This window comes from Balaenoptera physalus, assembly GCF_965194825.1.
Source record: "Balaenoptera physalus genome assembly, chromosome: 10".
NCBI lineage: Eukaryota > Metazoa > Chordata > Mammalia > Artiodactyla > Balaenopteridae > Balaenoptera > Balaenoptera physalus.
In genome coordinates this window covers 46,902,395-46,930,039 of record NC_138889.1, presented here as the reverse complement: position 1 = coordinate 46,930,039, position 27,645 = coordinate 46,902,395, and the positions used below count along the sequence as shown (strand labels likewise).

The 27,645-nt window shown below is 35.3% G+C and overlaps 1 protein-coding gene across 3 annotated transcripts in view; it reads right to left on the bottom strand.

Moving 5' to 3' along the window:
* Positions 1 to 27,645, bottom strand: part of NOX4 (NADPH oxidase 4) — a 145,968-nt gene that overhangs the window by 70,841 nt on the left and 47,482 nt on the right. For all 3 annotated transcript variants that reach the window (XM_082410173.1, XM_082410174.1, XM_082410175.1), the window contains 3 exons: positions 17,763 to 17,979; positions 15,323 to 15,487; positions 15,138 to 15,200 (listed from right to left, as the gene is read on the bottom strand). In XM_082410173.1, coding sequence (XP_082266299.1) covers positions 15,138 to 15,200; positions 15,323 to 15,487; positions 17,763 to 17,979 — 445 coding nt within the window. The remainder of the gene's footprint in view (positions 1 to 15,137; positions 15,201 to 15,322; positions 15,488 to 17,762; positions 17,980 to 27,645) is intronic.

The following is a 27,645-nucleotide window of genomic DNA, read 5'->3' as shown; positions in this document are numbered from 1 at the left end:
AAATATTGAAATAAATGAAAAGAATATAAAAATCATATTACTTAAATATTATTTATATTATTAAAATGATATTACTTCATTTATAATTCTGACTCTAACGTTTAATTATTTAATTTACGTTCTAGTTTTTAATAACTCCAAGAGCAATGTTTTGTCATTAGTAAATCTCCAAATAAGACGATGTGATCTGTAAAAACCCACCACCACTTTTACTTCGTACTATCAATACTTAACGCTGGCCAGAGCTTCTATGCTGCAAAAGTTGTAGCTGCCAGAAAGCAAGAATCCCAACCGAGTTCCAAGCTACCAATCTGATTGTTCCCATGTCTCTTGATGTTTCCCTTATTGTGAACTAAATCTTAGGTTATGAAAAGAAGATCTAAGCCAAGAAGATAGAATAGGGAGCAACAAAGTTAGTCTTTCTATGCCTGAGTGCGCATCTGGCTTGATTTAATCTTATAATGTATTCTAAAGGAAAATGTACATTTTGCCAAATATTCATAACTCTGTTCTATTCTTTCAGACATTGTAAAAGATAATTACATATGATGTTTAACATTCCCTCAGGCCTTGTAGGAGCCTATAAACCTCCTTCTTCTAAGTGTTGGCCAAATGTATCAGGATAGCTTTTAAGGCTGATCTGGTTGTGAACAGGTAGAACACAATATTGTTCCTCTCAAACTCTTGGGAATGATGCCTTTATAAATTACTGATACTTCTTCAAACTAGCTAGGAATTAAGAGACAGATTTTAACAGAGTCTTTGCCCAATCATATCACCCCAGATTTGAAGGGGGCCTGCACAGAATAGCACACAGAATGACTTCAGCATGTGTGGTTTGAAAACATGACTGAAAATCTTAGAATCACATTTTAGTACCTTTGCACAAATAATGTTCAGATTCATTAATATTGTCTAAAGCACAGTGTAGTGATTCCTTAATGTTGTTTCACTATCTTTTTAAAAGTGTTTAGAAAACTTCTCAAAGGGAAGAAATAATAAAGTACTCATATCTTTGGCTACCTTGTTTCTCTTAGAACATTAAAAATAAATATGCTAATGACAAATTTTCAGTTAAAAAATGTTGTAGGACATGTAGTAAAGTTCACATTATTAAAATTAACACAGATATTAGGGGACTTCCCTGGTGGCACAGTGGTTAAGAATCCACCTGCCAATGCAGGGGACATGGGTTTGTGCCCTGGTCCGGGAAGATCCCACATGCCGTGGAGCAACTAAGCCCGTGCGCCACAACTACTGAGCCTGTGCTCTAGAACCTGAGAGCCACAACTCCTGAGCCCACGTGCCACAACTACTGAAGCTCACGCGCCTAGAGCTCGTGCTCCGCAACAAGAGAAGCCACCGCAACGAGAAGCCCACGCACCACAATGAAGAGTAGCCTCCACTCTCCGCAACTAGAGAAAGCCCACATGCAGCAATGAAGACCCAACGCAGCCATAAATAAATAAATAAATAAATAAAATTAAAAAAAACAGATATTAGTGTTTTTCCTCTATACATAGAAATACATTGATGAGACTATATGATACATTGTTAAGAATATTAATTTCTGGGAAGTAAAATTGAAGACAGAGAAAATAACTCATTTCATACACATCTATTTTTAAAATTTATTATTAAGCTTTTTAATGTTTATAATTTTAAATACTTTAAAAGTTTAATTTAAAATATAAACATTAAAACATTCCTGAGTCTTACTTTAGTCTCACTTAAGTTTCCTAGATGAAGACAATGGAGTTTGGCTGATGTTGACCTTAATATAAGTAGCAGAATACACATCACCTAGTTTAAGGAGAAGAAAATAAAATGACAGAATTTGCAAGAGACCTGGGGGAATGTGTAGTTTGATGTCCTGGAGAAAAACAACCTTTTCTTTCAAATTATTTGTTCAAAATGGCATTGGGTTTTTAATGTGCTCAAATGACTAATGATTTTACAACAGTCCCACAAAAATATAAACAGATATTACACAATCATCTTACATTTGAGAACAAAATGTAAAAATGATGTCACTGCACAAGAATTCACTCAACACGGAAAATGAATTTAAAAGCCACCATGTGTTTATTTTAAATCAAGAGTTTTGCAACAATAAATAAAAATAATTCTAAAATGGATGCTACTATGTTAAATATTAAATTTTCAATGTAACAAATTTCTTAAACCAGAGAAAATGATCACAGAATATGATGTTCTTTAATCATTATTGTCAGGTCTTTATTTTTAACCCTCTTTTCCAAAGCTCTAGTTTCACATTTTCTATGCCTGCTAGATAATTTCTACTTGAAATTTGCTCTAAACGTAATATATCTAAAATTGCTGTTATCTTCTTTCCCAAATTATCTTCTCCTTCTAATTCCCCTAGGTCTGGACATGGAACCTACATCCCACCAGAACAGAGGTTCAAATCTCAGACTAATACCAGGTATTTATCTTCCTGCCAGCATTCAATCAATTTTCAAGTCCTTTCAAGTAATATTACCAAAGAAAACATCTGATCACAGCAATCTCCTACTGATTAACCTTTCATATCCTCTTATGGGAAAACATGCACATTCTTTCTTTCCTACGGTCCCTGACCAACCACATTTGTTCCAAATTCTTTCCAATTTTATATTCTATTTTTCCTCTTTGATTCACTCTAATCCAGCTAAGCCAACATGGATCAACTAATATATTTTCTTGTCTCTTCATTTTCCCACTTACTAGTATACTCATTTAGAATGACTTCATTCCCATTTCTCATATTGGACACTGGTAATTCTTTAAGGCCCATCTCAAATGCTACCACTTTCATGAAGAAATCTTGATTTCCCATGCTACAAAAATCCCTCTCTTCTCTGAAATTCCAAATTACTTGACTTTTATGCCCTTTATTACAGTTTACCTCTTTAATTTTGTGTAATTTTTCCAGTATTAATATACTATAAGTGTCTTGAGATCAAGAACTATTTCTAAATCATTATCATATATTCCATAGCATCTTACCCTTATTGGGTGTGCATTCAAATATCAGTTAATAAAATACTGGAGAATTAACCTGAGAATGAATAAGGACTTCAGCAATGGGCAATTCTTCTACAATTTATTCAAACATTCAACAAACATGTATTGAGTATTAAAAAGTTTCACAGACTATACTAGGAGCTCATGTAACTTCACAAATGAGGACTGTTCTAAAAGTAAGAGAGGAGACAATGAGCCAGGAGCGCAAAATCCATCACAATTAGTGCAACATCGTGACTCTAAACGTTTTGACAAACATAACATTTCAATATTTACTGGTTTACTTGAAGGAAAAAGTTAGTGTTTACTTGTATAGTTTCATGAAAAAAATGCTAAATATTAAACAGAAAGATCCTGGAAAAGTATGTAAGTGAGATTTTTGCTAACTTCAATGGAATATGTGCATTTATCTCAACTCCCTCAAAAGAAAAAAACCAAAACACTGAAATAACAACTTATGAATATAAAAATACACATGACAATATCAAAGGTAACACAGGGAATGATAACAACAATAGAGAGGTGTCAACATATTTTGAAAGATGAAATGTGGGTGACATGGTGGTTTGGGAACTGACTGAAAAAAATTCCAAAGCTGAAATCGCACAACCTTCAAAAAGGGGATCACCTTGAGAAGCAGGCCCATCTTTCTCACATCTCATTGGGAAAACTTACGTCTCAGAGACTTCACAGACAATAGAAGAAAGCTGAGGTTGAACTTATAATTTTAAAAAAGAGAAGAAATGTGTTCATGTCTGTATATGGGATAACTTGAGCCCCAAATTACCTCACCCCAAGCACAACTCAGGCAGCTACGCTCCCACAAATCCAAACACAAGTAGGACAAGTAGAGGTGGGAAAAAGAGGGCTCAAGATACAGGAATAACCTGTACAGTGGAAAGTAGGGCTGAGATGTCATTCATTTGCTCAGGAAATATTTGATAAAAGTAGACTAAGTGCCATATCACATTCACATATCCCAAACTGAGCTCTACAAATTCTCATCAGAATGAGAGTTTTTGTAGATGAGAATTTGATAGGGAGGGCCCTCCCTATCTCAGATAATGCAGTTCCAGTTGCTCAGACCAAAAAACAAAACAAAACAAACAAAAAAATAAATAAAATAAAATAAAAACCTTAACTCTTGTATTTCCTTCACATTCCATACCCAGTCTATCAAGAAATCCTGCTAACTCTTTCAAATATATTAAGAACCTGATACTTCTCACCAGCTTCACTGTCACCATCCTGGTCCAAGCATCATCATACCCCAGGTGGATGACCACAACGGCCTCCTAACTGGTCTCTCTGCTCTGCCCTTCATCTAACCTTAACATAGCATCCAGAGTGCTCCTGCTAAAAACTAAGCCAGGTCATGTCCTTCCTCTACCCAGAGCCATCCAATGGCTCCTTCCTCACTCAAAGTAAAAACCAAAGCCCTTGCAGTGTCACATAAACCCTACATAATCTGACTCCTCATGACTTCTCTGACATTATTTCCTACCATCCTTCCTTTTCCTTAATCTACTCCAGACACTCTGACCTCTGACCTCCCTTCTCCACTCACACCCCTCCCCACACCCACCCACTCACACAGATACAAGTCAACAGATATCAAGTATAGCTCAAGGTGAAAACTGCCTGTTTTTTCAACAGAAAAATGACATAATCTGATTTTCATTTCAAAATAATCACCTTGGCAGCTTGTTAAGATTAAATGGTAGCTGAGTAAGGGCAGACAGATGCAGAGCAGTCAGGAGGCTATCCAATGGTAGCAGATTGGACCAGGGTGGCAACGGTGGAAACGGTGGACATATTTTGAAGGTAGAGCCAAGAAAATGTGTGGATGGATTTTTGTCTATATTTTTAAAAACTGATAAAAGTCAAGAATGATGTTCAGGTTTTCAGCCCGAGCAACATGGACAATTGAGTTGGCATTAACTGAAGTGGGAGAAGATGGTGGGTGGGATAGGTTGGAAGGCCAAAGGTTAGTTCAATTTTAGACATGTTAATTTAAGATGTCTATTAGACATCCAAGTGGAAGTTCCTGGTAGACGATTGGATACAGGATCCTGAATTTCAGAGATGGGGCCTGGGCTGGAAATATAAATTTGGGAGATGATAGCATACAGATAACATCAAAAGGAAAGATCACCAGAGAAATGAATTTAGCTGGAGAGGAAAAGTAGTTCAAGGAATGGATGCTGGAGTGTTCTGATATTTAGAGGTCATGGGATGACAAGGAATAGCAAAAAAAGAAAGACTGAGTAAAAGTACCCAGAAACCTAGGAGACAAGCCAGGTGAGCGGATGTCCTGGAAGCAAAATGAAAGCAGGGTGTCGATAAAGCAAGTGATCAGCTGTGCCAAATGGAGCTGAGAGGTCAGTCCAACTGAGGACTGGAAAATGACCCTCGGACCTAGCAATAACATGGTCACTGTTGACCTCAGAAATGTTTAAGTAGAGTGGTATGGACAAAGTTGGTGGATTTAACAGAGAATAAGAGGAAAGGAAGAACTGAGAAATGGGGCAGTAGCAGAAAGGAGATGTTAAGTCAAGAAAGGAGCTTTTATTGATCATCTTCTCTTTGGTATCTAGGTAAAAGGAGGCATCCAAAAATACCAATTGAATAAACCAAGTTTAATATTAAACAACAGGTTTGCTCTGAATACATTGACCTATTTAAGTTCATATTTATCATGCAGGATCATATTAGGCACTGAAGGAATATTTTCTTTTCCCCTGGAAAAAAGTCAAACTAGAGCAGTTAGATAATGTTTAATTTTCAGAGAATTCAGATGCCCTGTTAAGTTTCCTGAACATTAGTGACCTTCTGGAGCAATTTCCACCACTGTGCCTGCTCTGTGGTTAAGACACATTGTTGCCTTGCCTATAGGTATAGGTCCTTTGCCTGTAGGTATAGGTCCTTTGCCTATAGGTATAGGTCCTATTTTATAGGTCTTTGCCTATCATCCATCCCAGCTGAGTTTCTAAATTGTGCAAGCAAAAGATTTGTGAAACCCTAGAGAAAAGTAATTTTTAAGAGTTAAATAGATGAGATCAAGACCCAAGATCAAAACAACTGATGCAGACTTCCTGGTTATATTTAAACCCATGGAATTAAATAAATAATAACAAAAATAGTTTGCCAGTCTTGAGAAATCCATGGCCATTCTTGTCTGGTTTTCATTGAAAACTGGAAGGACTATTCCCAAAGTGACTGGTTGAGAGATGAAAAACAAAAATCAGAAAAATAATGGCAAGTGCAGGCATGCTATGTAAAAGTACAGACAATAACAAACTAACAACTAGACTTTCCTGTGACTCATGGAAAAATATGTGCAATCAGGTTATCCAAGTTTAAAAATAATGAATCATACAATTTAAAATACAGATGTCAGGAAAGCACATGTGTGTTTCTGAATAAAAATAATAATGAAAGGATACAGAGATACTTATGCAAACTTCAATCAATTACTGATATACAAAAGCAGATTCTGCATTCTTTATTTGAGAATCCATGAAAAATATTAATAAACATAATTAATATCTACCTCAGTTAAATACTAAGAGATGTTACATTCTGTAGTAAGCAATAGGTTTCATGCTTTCTTAAGTTTGGCTTTTTAAAATCATCTCTGATTTACATATCAAATTAGATGAGAGCATACCTTAATATATTTGTTTTGGCAGAAAATCCAAAGTTTGGTAATTACAGAGCACAGCTAGAAAACACTTTAAGAGATCAACTACATAGTCAAAAAAAAGAAAAGAAAAGAAAAGAAAAATCTACCTAGGTTTTAAGTCAATAAAGGTTTAAAGAAGGAGAAGGATCAGAAAACTTGAATTTTGGTTCCAACTTTGTCATCAGTTGTGTTACTTTGGTTTTTTTGATTTTTTAAACAATTTATGCTTTAGATACCTCCTTCCCTCACAGCAAAGAAACAAGTAAATCTGCTGTTTGGACTACAAATTTGTAAAGTTCAATAACTTTAGATAAACTATTAGAATTTATACGTGTCTCAAGTTTAAGTTTTAAAAATAGAATTATCTCACAAAAGCTATATTTTAATACACCTTTTATATATTTATAGGTATATAAATGTATATAAATATATAAATTTAAATACATCTATCTAAGTGTTGTGTGTAGTGGAAACTGTGGTGCACTGTTCAGGTCTTCTTCCCTTCTCCTTTTTCCCAATTTTCAGTATTAAAACACTCATTTCCTCAATCTCTCAGCTGCTCAAAGTGTTGCCTGCTGAGAGCTACTTCTGAGACCCTCCCCAGGAATTGCCATCCACAGACAAACGCTTCCCCACCCATGTCTAAGCGTCAAATCCAATGACTGTAATTTGGGAGTACAAAGATTTGTCCTCCTGACTTCAAGACAGGACAACTCTGAACTATCATTTTACCTGCAGATCTCCTGTGTGAGCTACTGAGGCCTCTGTGGAGACATATCACAGTTCAACTTCTGCCCTGACTCCTTAGTCCCTCACTCCTTACCAGGTGTTAATCTGAGCACACTAACCAACAAACCTGTGGCATGCAAATCTCTACTCCCAGTCTGTTTCCCTGGAAGCCCAACCTGAAACATCCTTCATCCCACGGGCTAGTAAACCACAAAAGGCAAATCATCAGTCCCCCAAATGACTGTTTCTAAACCAGTCTATGGGCAGAGCTTAGTCAGTTATTGCATGCTGGAGAAGGAAAAAAAAAAAAAAAAAAAAGTCAGTTTAATCCTGTTTTGACTGTCCACTCATTATTGGAAATAAAAATATCATACGACAACGCTTATACGTGGAATCTAAAAAAAAGGTACAAATGAACTTAGTTACAAAACAGAAATAGAGTCACAGATGTAGAAAACAAACTTGTGGTTACCAGGGGATAAGCGGGGGGAGGGATAAATTGGGAGATTGGGATTGACATATACATACTACTATATATAAAATAGGTAACTAATAGGGAGCTACTGTATAGCACAGGGAACTCTACTCAGTACTCTGTAATGGCCTATATGGGAAAAGAATCTAAAAAAAAAGTAGATATATGTATATGTATAACTGATTCACTTTGCTGTACACCTGAGACTAATACAACATTGTAAATCAACTATACTCCAATAAAAAAATTTTTTTTTAAATTGTGGGATTGGAGTGAGAAAAACAACAACAACAACAAAAACAACTTCTAACTGACTGAGAACCTACTGTGTGCCAAGCACCATGCTTAGCACTTGATTATATCTTTTTAATTCATATTCAAAGCTTCATAGAGAAGTTACTATTATTACCCATGTTTTATAAAGAAGTAAACCAAAGGTAAGTGTGTTAATTATCTTGTCCAAGGTCACAGTACTAATAAGTGGGGTATTCAGGTCTCCAATCCCAGCTGTCCAGGATTCCAAAATCTATGGTCTAATACTGTACAGTGCCCTCTGATCTCCAACAACCTTTGTCAGCAAACGTTCCTGCTGGTTACACCCTGAGAGAATGCAAGTGTTATCACAGAAAACAATCACAACTTTCTGGGAACACCCACCAAATTAGCATGGCTTCCATGTGTAGCAAAGTCAATGTCAAGTATAAGAAATGTTGAAGCACTTTAATGAAAAGTCCAACCTTTGAGTTCCTAATTAAATCAGTAGTCAAAACTTAGCCTTACTTTGACTGAAATTATGAAAAATATTATAGTGCTTCTGTACCTTATCTTTGCACCAACTTTTTTTTGTTATTTTCAGCTGTAAAAGCTTCATCTCCATTTAAAAAATGAATTGAAATTCAAGCTACTGAATTTGGGATCAATGTATATTTTATAGATTTGATTTTTCCTTATACTGACACAATATATTAAAGTAAATATTAGACTTTTCTAGCAGGGGAATTTCACTTTCAACTCCCCACAATATTTGAAGAGCTTAGCAGTGTGGGCAATATAAAACTTTCAGCTTCATATTTCTCTTGAAAATACATTTTTATAGTTTCAGTAAATTTCTCTTTTAAATGGTAATTCTTTTTTGTTGACTCCAACAAGTATGTCTAAGAGCAATAGGAGTTTTAGAAATATGAATGCCCTGAACATGGCTAGGTGGTGAGGCATGAGAGAGACAAGGCAGAATAGCTGACAATACACCTTTCAGCCAGGCAGTCTGTGTTTCTATCTCACCTGTGCCACTAATTAGTTGTGTGTTATCTAATATTTCTGAGTCACATTATTTTCTGCATCATAGAGAGCTAACAATACACATCTCATAGGAATATAGTAGAACTAAATAATATAATATTTTCAAAGTTTGTTTAGGCATTTAATTAGTAGGTACTATTATCCTTGACAAAGATGGGGTGTGTATACAATTTTAGTGGGAATTGGCATATGGGAAGTCACTTTGTTTTGCTTTGTTTTATTTCAAAGGAACCCTTAAAACCATCCAGTGAAAATGCTTGAAAAGCATGTATTTTACATGTAAGTGCCAAACAGAAGTAATTGGACAAAAAGAAGGAAATGGCAGGAAAAGACAGTAAATTAACATAATAGCATAATGTAAAATTTAGCTTAGAAATGTTTTTGCTTTACTCAAATTCCTTTCCAGGCAGCAGTACCATTCACCTCTTTTCCTTCTTACAAAAACAGAGACTCCCTTGGGGCATGGTATGAGTGAGACAGCTAGCAATTCCCCCAAATGTGGGAGGGCTAGAAACCATTTCCTAAGCCTACACAAAGTACATGGTACACAGATGGTCTGGTGAAAAGAATCTTCCTTTGCCTTAAAATTTCTTTTGGAAGCCAACTATTGTTGCAATTTAAAATATCTATGAGATATAATTCTTTTTAAAACAATTAAACCTTTATTTGAGGTTTAATAGGGCATAATTAAAACATACAAAAAATGATGTTTAAAATAAGGATAAATGTGAATACAAAACCTAAACTTGCAAAGTCAAGATCCATTTTGACCTGCAGGTTGCTAGGCAAACCTAAGATATATTGATAACATTGGTCAAATAAGCAACAGAAATTAGGAGCAAGTAATTTCCCATTGTTAGCCCTGAGAATGGGGCAGTGGAGGTGAAAAACTGACCTGCTGTCTCTAACCAGATGTTCTCAGTAAATTGTTTCCCTTTGTCTTTGGTGGTTCTTCCCAAACTACCTCCACCATAAGTACATTTCCCATTCCTCTTATCAGCTAAAGAGAAATAGTCATCATGACCTTAAACATTAGACTCAGAACCTGACTGGAAACCTGCTCTTTGACTGAGAGCCACATCAGCCATAAGCATTATCCTCTTTCTCCTTAAATCCTCTAGCTTTTCCTTTTCTCTGGCTTCACCTTCCAAGTGAGAGATGGGAGGAAAAGAAAATTCATCTATGAAGTATTCCTCAAGGTTAAGTCCCAAACACGAATTATATATTAAGTGTTTTTCACTCTTTCAACAGATATATATTGGGTTACTCTGTGTACCAGATGCTGTGCTATGAATGTAACTTTGAAAGGGTTCCTGGAGCTTATGGTCTAGGAGGAAGACAGGTATTAAACAGGTAATTTAATGGCACTAATTGCTGAAGAGAATATACAGGGTCTTATAAAAGGAAAAGGTCAAGAGAATGTATGGTATTTGGAGAGTGAATAAGTGGAAGAAGCAGTGGTTGGTTTCTAGGGCAAAGATCTAAAAGTGACAAAGTAGAAAAGGGTTAAATAAATGGGTGAATAAAATTTAATGGGATTATTTATTAAAGAACGGCTTAAAACCATTAATATGGTAAGAGAAACTATGAATTTTTAAAAGCGATATATACTAAGCACTATTTTCCAAACTATTTTAGGTCTTTTCTTTCTTGTTTTTCTTAGAGAATTTTCAGAGAACCATGTTCCTTGAAGAGAACTGAAGACTGGCCTGGAAGAAGTAGAAGGAAAAAGGAAAAATCTTTTCTTAATTGAAGAAAGTAAGAAAGAAGAAAAACTATGATGGATACGGAATCCCAGGCATCCAACCTCTTTGCCTCCATCCAACACACTCTGACCCTGAATCTTCTGAAACAAGCCTGTACTGGACACAGAGCCCTTGTGCTGAGAACTTACCAGACCTCCTTTAGAGTCAGGGTGATGGTCCTTTGCTGTAGGAAGCTGCTCATAGGGTACTCAGGAGGACTGTATACCTAACAGCGCTTCACTGAGGCGAGCAGAAGCTCTTCCGTCTCCCCACCCGGCCAAATACATCCTATTTCTCAAAGTATTCACTAAAGCAGTATTCTTTCTCCAAGAATAATGTATTGTTATTCCTATTCTTACACCTTAGGATTCCATGGGGGGGGGGGCGGTGGGGAATGTAAATAGTCCTTCATTCACACAACAAAATGTCAAGTACCTGAGAAAATTCTTATATCATTTTAGCTTGTTTTATCTTTAGACTGCTATCCCTATCTTTTCTTTTGATTCATATCCAAACACTACTATTTGGGAGTTGATGAGAGCAGAGATCCACTCACAGACAGAACTAATAAGTGACAGAGTTGGAACTGAATTCTAAAGTTCCTGTCATTTGTGCGAATGTTTACTACCTTTTACCTCACATGTAATTTGTTCTCCCTTTCTTAGCTCTCTCTCCTATTTCCAGTGGCTGCTCTTCTGTCTGTTCCCTACATTCCCTTCTCCTCTTTTCTTTTCCTCCCATCCGTGCCTCAAGCCAGCTACAGGGTTATCACAGCTCTTCCCCAATCAGCTTTCAGGAAGCAGACCAGGCCACATAAAGCATTTGCTTAAAGCCCTTCAGATTCTACACAACACTTTATTTTATTTCTCCTTTGCCCTGTAAAAAAGTTCTAGGCCAGCTGAAAGAGACTAGATCTAGAAGCATCTACTCAGTGTGTAACACAGGTGAAAAGTTCCTGGATTTTCTGTTTTGAGAGAACATAAAAGTTTTCAGTGACAGAATATATACTAAAAAGTAAACAATCTTCTTTTTTCTGTTGTTGAAGCTGGGTGTTGGGAATGTGGGAGTTCATTATACTATTTTCTCTACTTTTGTGTATGTTGAAAAACATTTTTATAAAAATCCCTCTCTTCTTTGTAGTTGACATTCAGCAACGGCCTTCTTTTCTTATTCCATGTTCTCTACTTAATGCTATGATGAAGAAACGATTTTCAAAATAGAGTCTCATGTTGTACACCTTAAATATATACAATTTTCATTTTTCAATTATACCTCAATAAACCTGGAAAAAAGTTTCAAACACAAAGAAAGGTTAATTTCTGAAGTAAATTTCATATGACCCCAAGATTGGGCCAAATTTCCTAAACTACTCTATCAAGACAAACTTTTACTTGTGTATTTCTCCCTTTTTCATTCTCCCCTTTCTTTTTATGTTACCAACTTTATGCCTACAGGATGTAGGGATGCAGAGAAATAGAAACATGTCTTGCAACTATCAGAACTAAAGCACAGTGCTTCTGACTGTAGTGGGTTCAATCCCATGAAAATGGCTTCATGACTGAGCTGACACATCACACCTGAATGTTTGTTGATCAGATTTACTCCCCAAGCTTCCTGCTGTCCTAATAGAATGTGGGCAATCTTATTCAGCCACCCTGTAGGGTGTGTATGCTACAGGAGTGAAGGGTGTGACATGGCTACTTGGCTCCTGATGACCTCAGGACTCCGAGGTCCCTGTTGGTTTTATATCTCATGAGGGCAGCTAAGTTTCCACTATTCCTCATGGTGGCACATTTCCCCTTTCACTGTCACCTGCAGCCCACACAGCACCAGATGAAAGGGTGTCTATCATCGCTATTGGAGAAACTACTATAACTACTATATATATACTACTATATGTATTCTCTCTCTATATATATATATACTGTAACTACTGTAAACTACTATAATGACTGTAAACTACTATACTATACCTGTCTCCAAGGTAAGCCAATGTTGCCATCTTTCTTGATAAAATGGAATGTTGTTAATTATTTCACTAGATACCAAACTACATTTCCTCAATAATTAATAATCTAGGAAATACAGTCAATAACTATGTCATATCTTAGTATGACGACAGACGGTAACTGGACTTATCATGGTGATCGTTTAGAAACATATAGAAATATCAAATCACTATGTTGGGTAACAAGAACTAACATAGTGCTGTAGGTCAATTATACTTCAAAAGTAAATAAAGACACAAACAAACTCAAAGAAAAAGAGATCAGATTTATGGTTACCAGGGGAAGGTGGGTGGGGTGTGGGGAGGGGGAACTGGATGAAGGCCGTCAAAAGGTACATACTTTCAGTTATAAGATAAATATGTACTAGGGATATAATATACAACATGATAAATATAATTAACACTGCGGTGTGATACATATGAAAATTGTTAACAGAGTAAATCCTAAGAGTTCTCATCACAAGGAAAATATATTTATTTTCTACTTCTTTAATTTTGAATCTATATGAGATGAGGGATGTTCACTAAACTTATTGTGCTAATCACTTCATGATGTATGTAAGCTAAATCATTATGCTGCACACCTTAAACTTATACAGTGGTATATGTCAGTCATATCTCAATAAAACTGGAAGATAAATTAAAAATAAATAAATAGATAAATAAATTTGCTACATACAAACGGAATGCAAAATTTGGAGCAAATGAAGCAAAAAATTCTCTTTCGTTTTAAAGAATTGCTATTGGATAAATAACTTCTGTTTTCTCTCTAACCGTTTGACACTTCCTTTCTGCTTGTTTTATCCTTTAAATACAAAATTTTCTGGTCTAGCCGTCTTCACAAGTACATGTTCTCAAGGGGCAAGTTCACACTGAAAATAAAAATCATAATACTTGCTAACACGTATCAACATGTACCTGACACTTCACGTTCCAGGCTGTGTTCTACATACTTTATTTGTAGTAGTTCATTTAAACTCATAAATGTGTAAATAGCTGTTGCTTTTATCACAATATTACACTGAGAAATGAATGTACAAAAAGATGAAGTAACTTGGCCAAGGTTTCCAAGTTTTCAACTTGACTAATACATCAAATTTAACAGCGGTTCCAATCCCAGCACAGCCTCATCCCGAAACCTCAGCACTTTGACACTAGTTATTTTTCTGGCCTCTCTCCCATAATTTGTTCAATTTTATTTGCATATCTTAGCATATATTTTAAACATGTGGTCCCTGTCTCAGTTACCTTTGTTAGAAACTGAATAAAATCTTAACCTCTATCATCAATGGGGAATGTTAAATAAATTACAGTACATTCCTACTGTGAAATATTATACAGTGATCAAAAAGAACGAGGCATATACAAATACAGTAACATGGAAAGTTGTCCATGACATATTGTTGTGTAAAAAGAGAAAATGATAAAACAAAGGATCCAGCAAACAAATGCCAGACACCTATATATGCCAAAGTATACAGAAAAATATCTGGAAGACTATAGGTCAAACTCAAGAAAAGGACTGGGGAGTGGGGAAATGAGGAAAAGTTATAATGTGATCTTACATGCTTGTGAAATGTTTACTTTTTTCTAATGGGCTTATGCCATTTGTATAATGGAAAAAAATAACGTTAAACAATGGGCTAACGATATTTGATAATGCCGTTATTTAGCTAGATTTCCCCTCATTATTATTCCATTTTATTTTTCTGATCTTATTTTCTTTTCCTTTCTCCATACACAACCTGGGTGCCAATTATACTGGGCTTTTTCTTTTCTAAACATTCTCTTATGCTTCCACCTCAACCCAGAGTACTTTCTTTTTCTATAATTTTAATCTCTCTAAAGAAAATCATGCACATATTATATTTTGGTACATACTTCATAAAAGGAAGAGTCCAAATATTCAGGAAATTTTCTGCATTTTGAATCAACAAGGTTTAATAAATTAAATATACTATTTCCTGAAGTTTAAAGTTGTAGAAAATAATAAATCGTTTAAAAGTTTCTGAATAATTATATTTCTTTGTAAAAAGATGGCTTACTTAAACATTAAGGATATTGTGACAGGTTTGAATGATTTTTAGAATGAGGTGGAGTGTACACACACAAAAAGAAAAAGACACATTTCATTCTAAAAATTAAAAAATCAAAAAACAAGTTTCTTACCATTGTGAGAGTAAATGGATGGTTTTCCAATGCAGACACACTGGGACAATGTAGAATAATATACTAAAAAGCAACAAACAATTTTTAAGTGACCAAAAAAGAAATTCAAATAGTCTAATGATGCTAATTTTCAAAAAATATGTAAAGATAAAGGGTATTTTAAAAGTTTCTGGACACTGACTTACCTGGCCAGGTCTTGCTTTAAAATTTTCTTTGACCATTCGGATTTCCATGACATCTGAGGGATGACTTATGACTGAGATGATGGTGACTGGCTTATTGCTCCGGATACACCTGTAAAGCCTTTCAGCACAATACAGGCACAAAGGTCCAGAAATCCAAAGCCAGGTCTAACGGAGAATTTTTGAAATACACTTTAAGAAACACTTGTATTATGAGAATCTTTATATCCTTCCCAACTGCTTATTTGACACATTACAGTAATAATATATATTTTTTAGCATTCAATAATAAACACTTATTTCTTGGTAACATATCTGTAGGACAACTGGGGTGTTTGTTCCATGTGTCACATCATAGGACCAAAGCTTGAGGAGCAGTGGCTACCCCAGGTATGCTCTTGCCATGGTGCTGGTAGAAGTACAAGAGGAAAAGCCCAATCAGACAAGCACACACATCACATCCTCTGCTCACATCACATCCACTAGCATCCCATTGGCCAAAGCAAGTTACGTGGCCAAAAATATGGAACGCTTCATGAGTTTGCCTGTCATCCTTGCACAGGGGCCATGTTAATCTTCTCTGTATCATTCCAATTTTAGTATATGTGCTGCTGAAGCGAGAACCGTAATAATATTTTAATCTGTATTTTAAATAACAAAATGTAAATAAAAATGCGTAAAAAACAACAGATGCTCACTGCAACTTAAACAAGAGTAAAGTATAAAATAAAAGGGGAAGTAATATCAAGACCCTACCCTCTAGCCATTGATAAGGGTATAACTACCATTAACAGGTAAGCATACATTGTTTCATATATCCTTCTGTGCACACCAGAAATATATAATGTATATATATACAATATCTTTATCTAATGAGAGAAGAAAGGGAAGTAAAAGCTCAAATAAATCTGAAGATGATTTTAACAAAAATGTACCAGTTCAATGTTTGTTAAAAAAATGAGAACCCTAGATATTGTTAATGCACACAATGTATATGCATAATGTACATATACAAAATGTATACCCAATGTAAAATACGTATATGCACATTTTTATAAATATGGGTATACCACATGTGTTGTTCACAACTTACTTTTACGTAATATGAATAGCAGATAAGATTTAGAATCTGGAAACCATGACAATTTTGCATGTGTGCTGGAGGGATAGCCCTGATCCCAGGATAACTGCATAACCTGTGTAGCCAACCTTTCTCCTACAGCTGCATACTTTATCTCCCTCAACACCTGGAGGCCTCCAACCCAAACTTATTTTCATGGTCACTTTTTTAAACCTTATTTACAGAGTTATTCCAGAACTATATTCTTCCAAGCAAATCATGCCTCTTTCTCACATTTGGTTAGAAACTGTGTGAAGAGTAAGCATCACAGGACAAGCTCTGCAACTTTGGGACAGTCAACGTTCGGGCGTCAGGTCACACACAAGTAAAATGGGAGTCCCAATACCTGCCCTCCCTAACATATAGCATTGTGTGAAGCCCAGAAAAGCAATGAAGGTTGTAAAGTCTAATAGAAATCTAGAGGGTTATTATTAATAATAAACACAAGACTAACACTCACTCACTCCAAAGTCATCTACAAACTCCACCTTTTGACCCCCCTTTCTTCTTCTTAAAACAGACATTCAACATCACTATTCCCTGATTTTCACTTGCTACAGACAAAGAATACAGGGCGTAATACCCATGTGGGCAGCTCCCATGGCCACAAGGGAAGATTAGGACCTTTATCAAACTACTGGCTGGGTATTTGGGAATGAAGTTTTCTAAGAGCAAATCAACAACCTGGTTTTACACTCTACTTCTCCCACGTGTTCGTTTGTAGAGTTTGGTCAAGGTATTTTATGTATTTAAGCCACAATTTCCTTATCAGAAAATTGAGGATGATAGTAATTACTTCAAAGAGTTGTGAATATTGAAAAAATTATGCATATTATATATTTTAGCATAGTTCCTAGCAGATGATAGTAAGCATTCAATAAATTGATTTTACAGCTTAGTATTTATAATATTATATATAATATTGTACCATAATATTATAATATACCATAATAATTATTAGTAGTAGTACTAGTTCTTTCACTATTGTTTTCTTTATTCAACTTATTTTTCTCAGTGCATAAGGAAAATATCTTTGCTACCTTTCTTGTGGCAAGTACCAGTGCCACAGTATGCAAAGATCATATGATCAGTTAAGCAAGGATTTTCTATATTCTGTAATATCATAGGTCTTTCTCGTTGAGCTGTTGGCTACCTATAATGAAACAATAGGTACTAACTTGCTATTGAAACATCCTGAAACATTCTCTTCTGCAAGAATAATTGCTTCATTACCTTCAAAAACATGTCTAAATACAATGTTGATCAATTGTTATGGAAACATGGACTTTGCAGAGACCAGTAAAGACATAGAATTAATCTGACCTGTGGAAAATTAGCTTGGAACCTGGGCTCTTCCATACAAATCTTCACAAATGTGTTCTGGGTAAGCTCATCTGGTTTTGAAAATCCTCCAGGGAAAGATTCATGAAAATGTTCTGAGAGATACTCTGGTAAGTGAATATTCTGGTAGCGGGTTCCATTAAGATTGATGCAGCCAGGAGGATGCGTATCTAAATTAGTTTGATACTTAAGCAGCCCTCTAAAGTTAAGAGAAAAATAAAAACAAGGAGATGAAAAAGAGATTGAAATCAGAGAACACAGTACAAGAAAATAACCTTATTTTCTTGTTAACTTTACATAGCATTTATCAAAAAAAATGCTTCTCATATATCTTACTTAAAAGCAATTGAGAAATCTTAAAATTTTTAATAAATTCTTTACTATGGAACTAAATAAAAAAATTTAGACCCCCCCCCGAGAAATGCCACAAATACATGGTAGAGAAGACACATGCAATCTTTCCAAATATTCTTGAATTTGACAGTCTTTACTTCAAGTCTATTAGGCATTCATACAATCACATACAAGTTTTCACTTCAATAAACACCATAATGATGAGTACTTTCACTATAATTTCAAACACAAATGGAAAAGTATGGAGATCATATTTGATTTGGCTAAGACTAGATAAAACAAGCCTTGTTGATTTACAGAGAAACGTTAAACAAACATAATAACAGAAATTAGAAGCTTGCATCTCCTGTGATCTGAAAACAATACACAGCAATCAGGCCCTAAACCTGCTTACTTTTCAATTTCTCCATAAACAGGACCACATAAAGGACTCAAAATAATGAATCAGGATGGAGAACTTAAAACCCTAAAATACCATTCTTATTATTTCATATTTTGTGAGACTTAAGATAAGCCTTCAACTTTCTGTGCTCTTTATTTCTTACAAGGAGTTAAGTAACATCTACCTCACAGGGATAGTGCATGAAACCATAGATTATATAAAAAAAAAAATCTTTTTTTGCATAAGCAAATCTTGAAGAAAAAAGTAAGAATTTGAAAAGCATTGAAAATGTTTAATTTTGAGATATTAAAATTTTGGTTTCCAAAATTATTTTTCCTCGTTGTCTGAGTGTGTTTTTAAATTACCCTTCATGCTCTCAAATAATCAATTTTAGTACATTAAAAAAGTACATCTTTAAGTTCACCACAGCTATAATTTTACAAATGATATATTACAAGGATGATATTTTCAAACAACAAAAACTATAACAAGAAAAATGATACTAAATAGGTCAATGACTTAGCAATGACTAAGGGAGTCTTTGGTGGAATGTACCATCTACTCAACCTGATCATTCTCCCTTTTACCCCTTTTGCTTATGTTCAATTCCCTTTCTCTCCTCACTTTATTTTACTTTCTTCCCTAAAACCAGTCATTATGAAGTCACTGGAGAGCACAGAGAACACGTCAGGAGCATCTAAGTAGTGGCTGTATTACATAACATCCATGGTAGACCACACACACATTTTTTTTTTCAGTAATGCAGTAGATATAGCCTAGGTATGGAATAAATGAATGCATATTATATAAATGTGAGCCAAGTACATAATCTTTTATAGAGTTCTAGTCATATAATACAATTGTGCCATTTTAATACTTGAAAAATCCATTAATTTGATGCAGCTTTTATTACAAGTAATGAGTTACCCAAACCTGTTGCTCTAATTAACTATCCCAAGGGTAGTGGCTGATGGGTGGGCAGGCCAAAAATCTTGAGCATATTTTTCTATTGGTTGTTAAGTTGAACAAACATTGGCATAATGCAACTGGCACTATCCTAGGTGGTGCTACAGATAGTCAGATCTGGCCCCTAACCCTCCAAAAACTTAAAATGCAGTTTAGAAGATATCTTTAGAGAAGCTGAACATAACTCAGACCACAAATAATAATTTGAGTGATTTAATAAGAGCTTAGTAATGTATAGAAGACATGAGGTCCAGTCCAGAGCAATTTGTATACATTTCACATTACCCTCACCACAGCTACATGAAATACAAATTATTATTCCCATTTTACAAATTAAGAAACTATTTTAATAAATTAATACCCTAGGGTCACACAGCTAATAAGTGGCAGAGCCAAGATCTGAACACTGGTCTGACTCAAAGTCTAAGCTCTTCACCTCTTACTATACAGCATGTTAGTTCATTGGATCATTGGATCCTCACAACATACCTTTGAAAAGGTAAGGGAGGGGAAGATCAATATGTATTAAGAAAGTATGTCAGGAATTTTGTAAACATCTATTTCCCACTTAAACTTCAAAACAAAATAACATACCAGGTGTTTTTATTCCCATTACACAGATGAGAAACACAAGGCTATTGTTTAGGTCAGAGATTAATTGAGTAGTAGTCAAAGCATGGGATTCAGAAACCTGAGCTCCCTCACTCCAAAAACCTATACTGTGCATAGCAAATCAGTTGGTTAAAGAAGTAGACATCAAGAGAAGGGGTTCAAAAAGAACAAAAGCCTGGAAATTAGGTCAGACAGAGAGAGAGAGAGAGAGAGAGAGAGTGTGTGTGTGTGTGTGTGTGTGTGTGTGTGTGTGTGTGAAGGGGCTGCTTCACATCAGGCAAAGAAATGTTATTTATTCCTTCTCCTAAGTCATCACAGCATTCAGGTGGACATCACCCCATGTGCTAATGGTCCTTAGAATGACAAATGTTTTTACTATGCAGTACAAACCTTCAGGACAGCCCAATCAAATAAACAATGTTGCTATTCTTGGTACATAAAGTAGCATATAATATTCTAAAATCACTTTTAATTTTGAGAGTTTTATGTTATTTTAAGCTATTATCAAGCTTAATGGCATAGGTTACCTCTGTCTATGCCCATTAAAATGGTCTTTTCTTTGTCTCAGATTGTAATTGTTGCCATTGAAGAAACATGGATAAGAGAGAAAAGATCTACAGGCAAACAATGATAAGAAACAAAAAATATCATTCATCAGAAAAAAATCAAGCATGGAATCTCTGGGTTTTTTGGATAAATTAGGCGGTAAAGATACTGACGGGTTCAAAAGGAAGGACACTGGCAGGTATTGAACTTAGTATTGGAAGGATAGGTAGTACATGCCAGACAGGTACTTGATGTTTCAATACCTATTTCCACAAACTTCATAATACGTTTGTGTGGTAAAGGTCAGTAGCCCCATCTCAGAATGAGTGAAAACATTCAGAACTGTTAATTTATCTGCCCAAGACCACACTGTCAGTCAGTAGCCAAGTCAGAGAGTACAAAGGCCATACACCTTCCCAGGTACTAGACCTGCTCTCCCTGCAGAATTCCCATTCTACTTATGAACAATATTCTGAAATTGAAGGCCAATGTGTGCAATGAATGAATAAACTTTATGGCTCTACATGGTTATATATCTGGAAAAGGAGGTAGTATATTTCTACCAAACCAATAATTTTATGTTATTTTTCAAGTTCAAATAAATGCAGTAACTTACTTTTTCATTGTACTAGTAAAAAATAAAACTTTTTTAGTACTGGTGCAGAACTTTTTAGAAGTTTTAGAAATTTCCTTGGTACTACTGAAGAAATTCTTAGAATTTGCAACCCTAGAATATAATATTTCTTTAAAAATTATATTTCAAGTCCATAAAATAATTTTACTCTGAAGAATTTTGAATAGGAATGTATATTAGATATTATAGATATTAGATTGATAGATAAAAATCAGATATCATCTTTTTAATCCAATTACTTCACTGTGACCACATTTGTTAAAACTGAGTTCAATATTACATGTGGTCTTTGTGATTTCTTTGAATCCCTAGTACCTATATTTATTTCAGCAAACATAACATACTTGTCTTTCTTTAGAGTTTAATGCAATCTTTTCAAATACAACAGAGCCCACTTTAATTAACACTTTAAATAATGCACAGCTGTATCTATCTGACGAATAATCCTGATCTTCTTCCTTGCCCCACATCACCACTGAGATATACCTATTTCACATTTATTATTATTTAAGTTTTGAAACTTATTAATTTAAACGATATGGCCTCTGTCTTTAAGAAGCTTAGAATTTAGTGCACTTCTATCCAACAGAACTTTCTGTGGTGGTGGAAATGGTCTAAATCTGTGCTGTCCAGCCATGGGCCACATGTGGCTACTGAGCAATTGAAACGTGGTAGTGCAGGCAAAAAATGGAATTTTTCATATTATTTCATTGTAATTAATCTAAATTGAATAGCACGACTTTAATGGGTAAAATTAGGCATGAAAGCAAAAACAACAACTAAAAACCAAAATGAGTAATGCTATATAGATGTATAGTGACCCCTGGAGAGTACATAGAGATGATGAACTCTGATTATGACATTCTGGAAAGGGCTTCACGGGGAAGTAACTGAAGGATGTGGAGATTCCAATGTTAGAGACTAGGGAAATGGCATTCCAATATGAGGGAGTAGTATGAACAAAAGCACATTGTTTATTCCCAAATTAGTAGAAGGGATAATATCTTGTGCATTTATATATCCCCCTTATAACCACACTCACTGCCAAATCTCATCAGCCCTCCAGCAAGTTTCTTGCACGTAGTAAGTCTTCAGTGCGTTTCTAGTGAATTGATTTTAAAAGCAAATAATAACTACATAATTTGTTTGAATACAGCAAGTGCATCTAAAAGTTAAAATAAAGGGAACATTCTTATATTGTTGTACCTTTCATAATTAAATGAAAAATCATTTGAAAGTGAAAAAAAAGAAAAAGATGTTAGTGAATGGTAAGCAGAGAATATTGCCAAATTAAGACAGTGATGTGGCAGGGGATTGGGGAAGGAGGCACATGGCCTATGTGGGAATAGGAACACTTATTACTAATTTATTTTAGGTATATTGCATTATGTTCTAAAAGAGAGATTTTGAAGTATCTCTGGAATGTCTAGCGTTCTTCAATCATGAGAGATCAAGGATTTTATGGTGTATCAAAACACATAGTTGTGGACACTACTGTTTTTGCACTCATAAGGATTTCAAGATATGCTTTCAACACTCAACAGTGTTTCCACAAAATAGGTTTCTTTCTTTCTTTCCTTTTTTCCTCCCTAGGCATTATAGTTATACTACTATTTTTTAATGCCTGGCTGTGACAAAGTCATAGAAAATAATATAGTACACAGAATAAATCCTACCAGGTTAAAACATAGAAATCATAAGAACTTTTTACGGCAAAAGTTAAATATTACAAAACACTATGCCTGCCAAAAAGAGAATCACAAAATCATATCTACTTTAACTGCAAGTTACAAATTTCTAACAAATGCAGTGTTGCTTATGAGACCTTTATGTTTGTGGTGATTTTAATCCTTTTTTAAAGTGGAGAAAAAAATCCTTGTCCCATGAGGAATCTATTTTTTACCTTGTATTCCATAACATACAAAATATTTCTTTTCTTTACAGAAAAAATATAACAACTTGTTTCTGACCATTCTTTTTACTTTGCTTCAAGTACAAAAAAAGAGCTTAAGAAAATACATCCAAATTCAATATTGCAAAACCCACTGGAATTCACTGGATTCTGAGGAATCCGCTAGAATATACACTACTTAAGGTCAAAGATTTGTCCTGTGCCTCTATTTTTCCGGAGTCTAGAACAGTGCCTATAATCTGTAACAAGTGTTCGATAAATATTCACTGAATGGATTAATAAATGGCTAGAAGTATATAAACAATTGTTTGTTGTGGTTATTTTTGAAACACGTGATTGAAGAGTCACCCGGTTTTAACAAACACAGAAGTTAGTTTGAACTCATTCTAATTTCAATAAAGATGTCTAGACTTTAGCAAATGGCATTTAGTAAAATAAACCATGTGTGTTCATTCAGTTTCGCAGGGAACAGCATTAAATAGGTCTGCAACTTACAGCACCCCTCTTCACCCTTGAGTACCGCAAAGTCCAACCTGAGATCTCAGCCCTGCCCTGAACCTGAGCCCATCCTAACCTAGGTAGACAAGTCATCGAGAGAGTCAAGGCTATCTGTTAGCAGCGTCTAGAAATAGAGTGCTTTCCTAAACTAAGGATCCAGCGTGCCTCAGGGAAACCCTAAGCATCGGATACCCATCCAACCAAAGCTTCTACTCTCACCCCCACTTTGTCGGGTCTAGCCAGATTCTTGCCAGATACTTGCCTCTGCATTCTTTGCTGGGCTCTTGCTACAGATACCTGAGTGTACTCGCAACCTGCAGCTTGACTGGAGCACGTATCGTGTCTAGCTCTTGCTGGTGGTGATGCCCAAGGTACGAGACTGGGCCACACAGACAGGGCTAGCACCATGGGTGTGTGACCTGTGTGCTCTCACGGGACCCTGATCTTAGAAAGGCACTGTAATTGGTTCAATGCTCTGTTGCCATCATCTTGAAATGCTTAATAATTTTCTATCAAAGGGCCCCGCGTTTTCATTTTGCAGTGAGCCCTGCAATTAAGCACCCTGCCACAGACACTATGCAGCTGGCAAAACAAAGCCTTGGAGTCTAAGGACCTAGGATCAAGATCCCAACCTTCCCTAAGTGTGTGAAGTAAAATAGGTCATTTTAATATGTTTTCTCAGCTGAAAGAGAGAGACAGTGCCTGTTACCCTCTACTTCACAGGTACATAAAGGAAAGGACTTTGATCTCTTGGGAAGGAAAAAATATGTAAGCATCTAATATTTGTTACTATTTCCTCTGCTTTCAGGCTTTACTAAAAGGGCAGTGGGAGAGAAAAGGATTACTCCACATTTCAGAAAAAACACTAATGTACTGAAAATATTTCTTACAATAAATTTAGCTCTAGTTCTTTCTCCTTCCTCCCCAACTTTCTCACCCTGTACCTCTAGCCAGAACCACTTGTTATTATAAATAAGGTCCCAGGAGAAAAACTGAGGTTAAAATTATGTGAGAAAGTATTTGGGCTGAAGCTCACTACCTCTATCCTCAAAGTGGGGAGAAAGTTAACTCACAGTTTAGAAGACTAAAAATTCATTAACAAGTATAGCTTATAGCATAAATTAATTCATTTACATGAAAATGCTTCAAATATACTACACATCTCTATCTGTACAAATGGCATCCTTATGGGAGAAAATACCCCACGATCTCAATTCCCACCCCTACCTGGCTTTCAGGATAAAATATCAGCAAAAATAAATAAATCATAAGACTTTAGTCAGGAATTATTACATAGAAAAATCATTTTTTACACAAGAAGGAAAATTAATCCTATGAATGGGAAATTAGAAATGGGAAAAAACACATACATGTCTAAAGATAATAGTTGTACAGAACACTATATTTATTAACATATGGAGAATATGTAAATATTATGGGAGGGGGATTTGAATTCCACATAACAAAGACTTAATTCCTCAGGAATTTTATTCACCCTATATATTTTAAGTAAAAAATTAAAAAACCAAAAAAGTGAAAGAAGACAAATAAAAAGAGATGAAAAATTTTCCTCCATGATCCAAAGAATTTTTAGCCACAGAAGCACACAAAAATCTCCAGCAAAAATGTGCCAGTCTACAATACAATGAAAATAGTTAAGACTTAAAAGTTAATTCTTCAGGCACAGGAATTGATATTCCAGTTGCCAAAATAACTTATTACCTAGATAACACTAAATGTAAGTGACAGGCCCAAAATGGTAATCCAAGTTACATTTAAATAAATACACAGATTATTTTTATTGCTATCTGCAATACTTTAATATTTGAGGAAAATTGGAAGGGCCTAGAAGAATAACACATTCCTAGCTAAAAGCCAATTAATACAGTTCCATGTAATCCAGCAAACACTGAGTGAATGATGACTTAGGATCGATGATGAAAGGGATTCCACGGATGAAGATAAGTAAGAAACAGTCCTACCCTCAAAAACACAATAATTTACCTAGGATATGTCACTCTGCTATATTTTCTTTTCTCTTTCATACTGCAACTCGCAGATGCGTAATGGGGGTAGGCTGCAGAGAACACTGGAATTTTCTACTATTCAACTACAACTTCAGCTATAACCTGACTTTCTCCCTTTTACCTAAGGTTTTATATAGTGTTTAATATTCTGTACTTTTGGCTTAGCATACAGCTTCTGGGCCTTCCTTTCCCTTGGCTTCACCAAGTTTCCATTTGACATTCTAAGAAGAGCTGGTGCCTCTCCCCAGTAGGAAAATCCCACAAGCCCCTCCTCCTTCCACAACAGTGTGGGTAAAAGGAGCCCTCAGTACAAGTGCTTCTAAAAGAGACGATTCTTGGGAATCGGCAACTTCTAACACTTAACTATATTGCATAAATACCTCCATCCCCCAAGAGTATATTCTTAATTTTCTCCTCCTAAGGGCATAGTAGAGGGAAGATAAACCAACACAATAAGCCTAATCTCATAAGTATTTGTCTACCTCGGGTTAATTTCTTGAGTTTCAATACCTATGAAGCTGACAGCGCCTCTGGTTCATTGTCATTGTTGACAAAGGAGTTTCACTGTGTTCCTCGGGTTTAAAGAACAAATGTTTTTAGAAACATGCACCTAGAAAACCATTCTTTTTAAATTCTCTGAAAAAAATGATTCAAGCAGAATATAAATCATGCTCTACAACGAACTCTTGTCAGCAGTAGTCCCAAATGGCAGAAAGCTCTGTTTAAAAGAATAATCCAGGTCTCATTTTTGTAACAAAATATAGTCTGGGAAGTCCAGCTGGCTCAGTTATTCACTATTGTTTGGCTCTCACTGCCATCTACACATTTGAGAAGGACCTTCCCCCTTTCTTTCCCAGAATTCTCACATTATATTTCCTCTCTTATGTAAATAAAAAATAAAATACAATTACTACCCACGCAACACTTCCGAGAGCTAAAGCCAGTGGGGGTGTTGACTGTCTTAAAATTGAAAGGCTAGGGTGTCAAATCTCATTTACGATGCTTTCCCTCCACATGCCTTTCAAAGGAGTGGGCTTAGGCTCTGGGCTGAGACTCTGTGACATTCATAATTGCTTTTCCCTCCAATACCCTTTTATCAGTAAGTGAGAATGGCAGTATATCTCGCCTCCTGATGAGTTTTTCAAATGAAAATGAAGAAAGAAACGGACAGTTACATTCATGTCTGGAAAGAGGAAACATTTTTGGCTTTTAAAAATTTTTTCTGAATGTCTTCTGAATTGAAATATCTTCAGGACAGTGTACAAATGGCAACCTCCTCGAAAGGTGTATTAAAAATCAGAAAAAAAATTCCTCAGGGGAAGGCTTGTCTTGCAAATCCCAAAATAAACCTTTATCATTAAAATCAGTTGAACCTTTGAGACCTAACAACATTATAAAAACTGTTGCCCTTTAGGATTATTCTTTTGATCTGCTAAGCAGTTTTCATTATATGTTTATCAAATTACTTTGCTGATCGGAAAATCTGGGCTCTTCAAAAGTGCAGTGTCTTTATCAAAACAAAAACGATTCTTCAACAAATTAAATGTGGAGTTTCTTCCTTACACAGTTATTAGTATTAGTACCAGTATAATTTTTTTTCCTGCTAACATTTATTGAGTATATCTATATTCTGCCTACATGGCTGCATTCACTTATTTAAACACGAGACAACTCTATGATATAGATATTTTATTATTAATCCCATAAAATAGATGAAAAAGAAAGGGCAAATTATCTGGCAAGGTCATACAGCTATTAAGTGATGTAGCTCTTAATTGCCATGTTATACTGACCTCCCAGGAAAAAAAAAATTAATGTATTTTTTTAAAATTAATTAATTAATTAATTAATTAATTAATTTTATTTATGGCTGTGTTGGGTCTTTGTTTCTGTGCGAGGGCTTTCTCTAGTTGTGGCAAGCGGGGGCCCCTCTT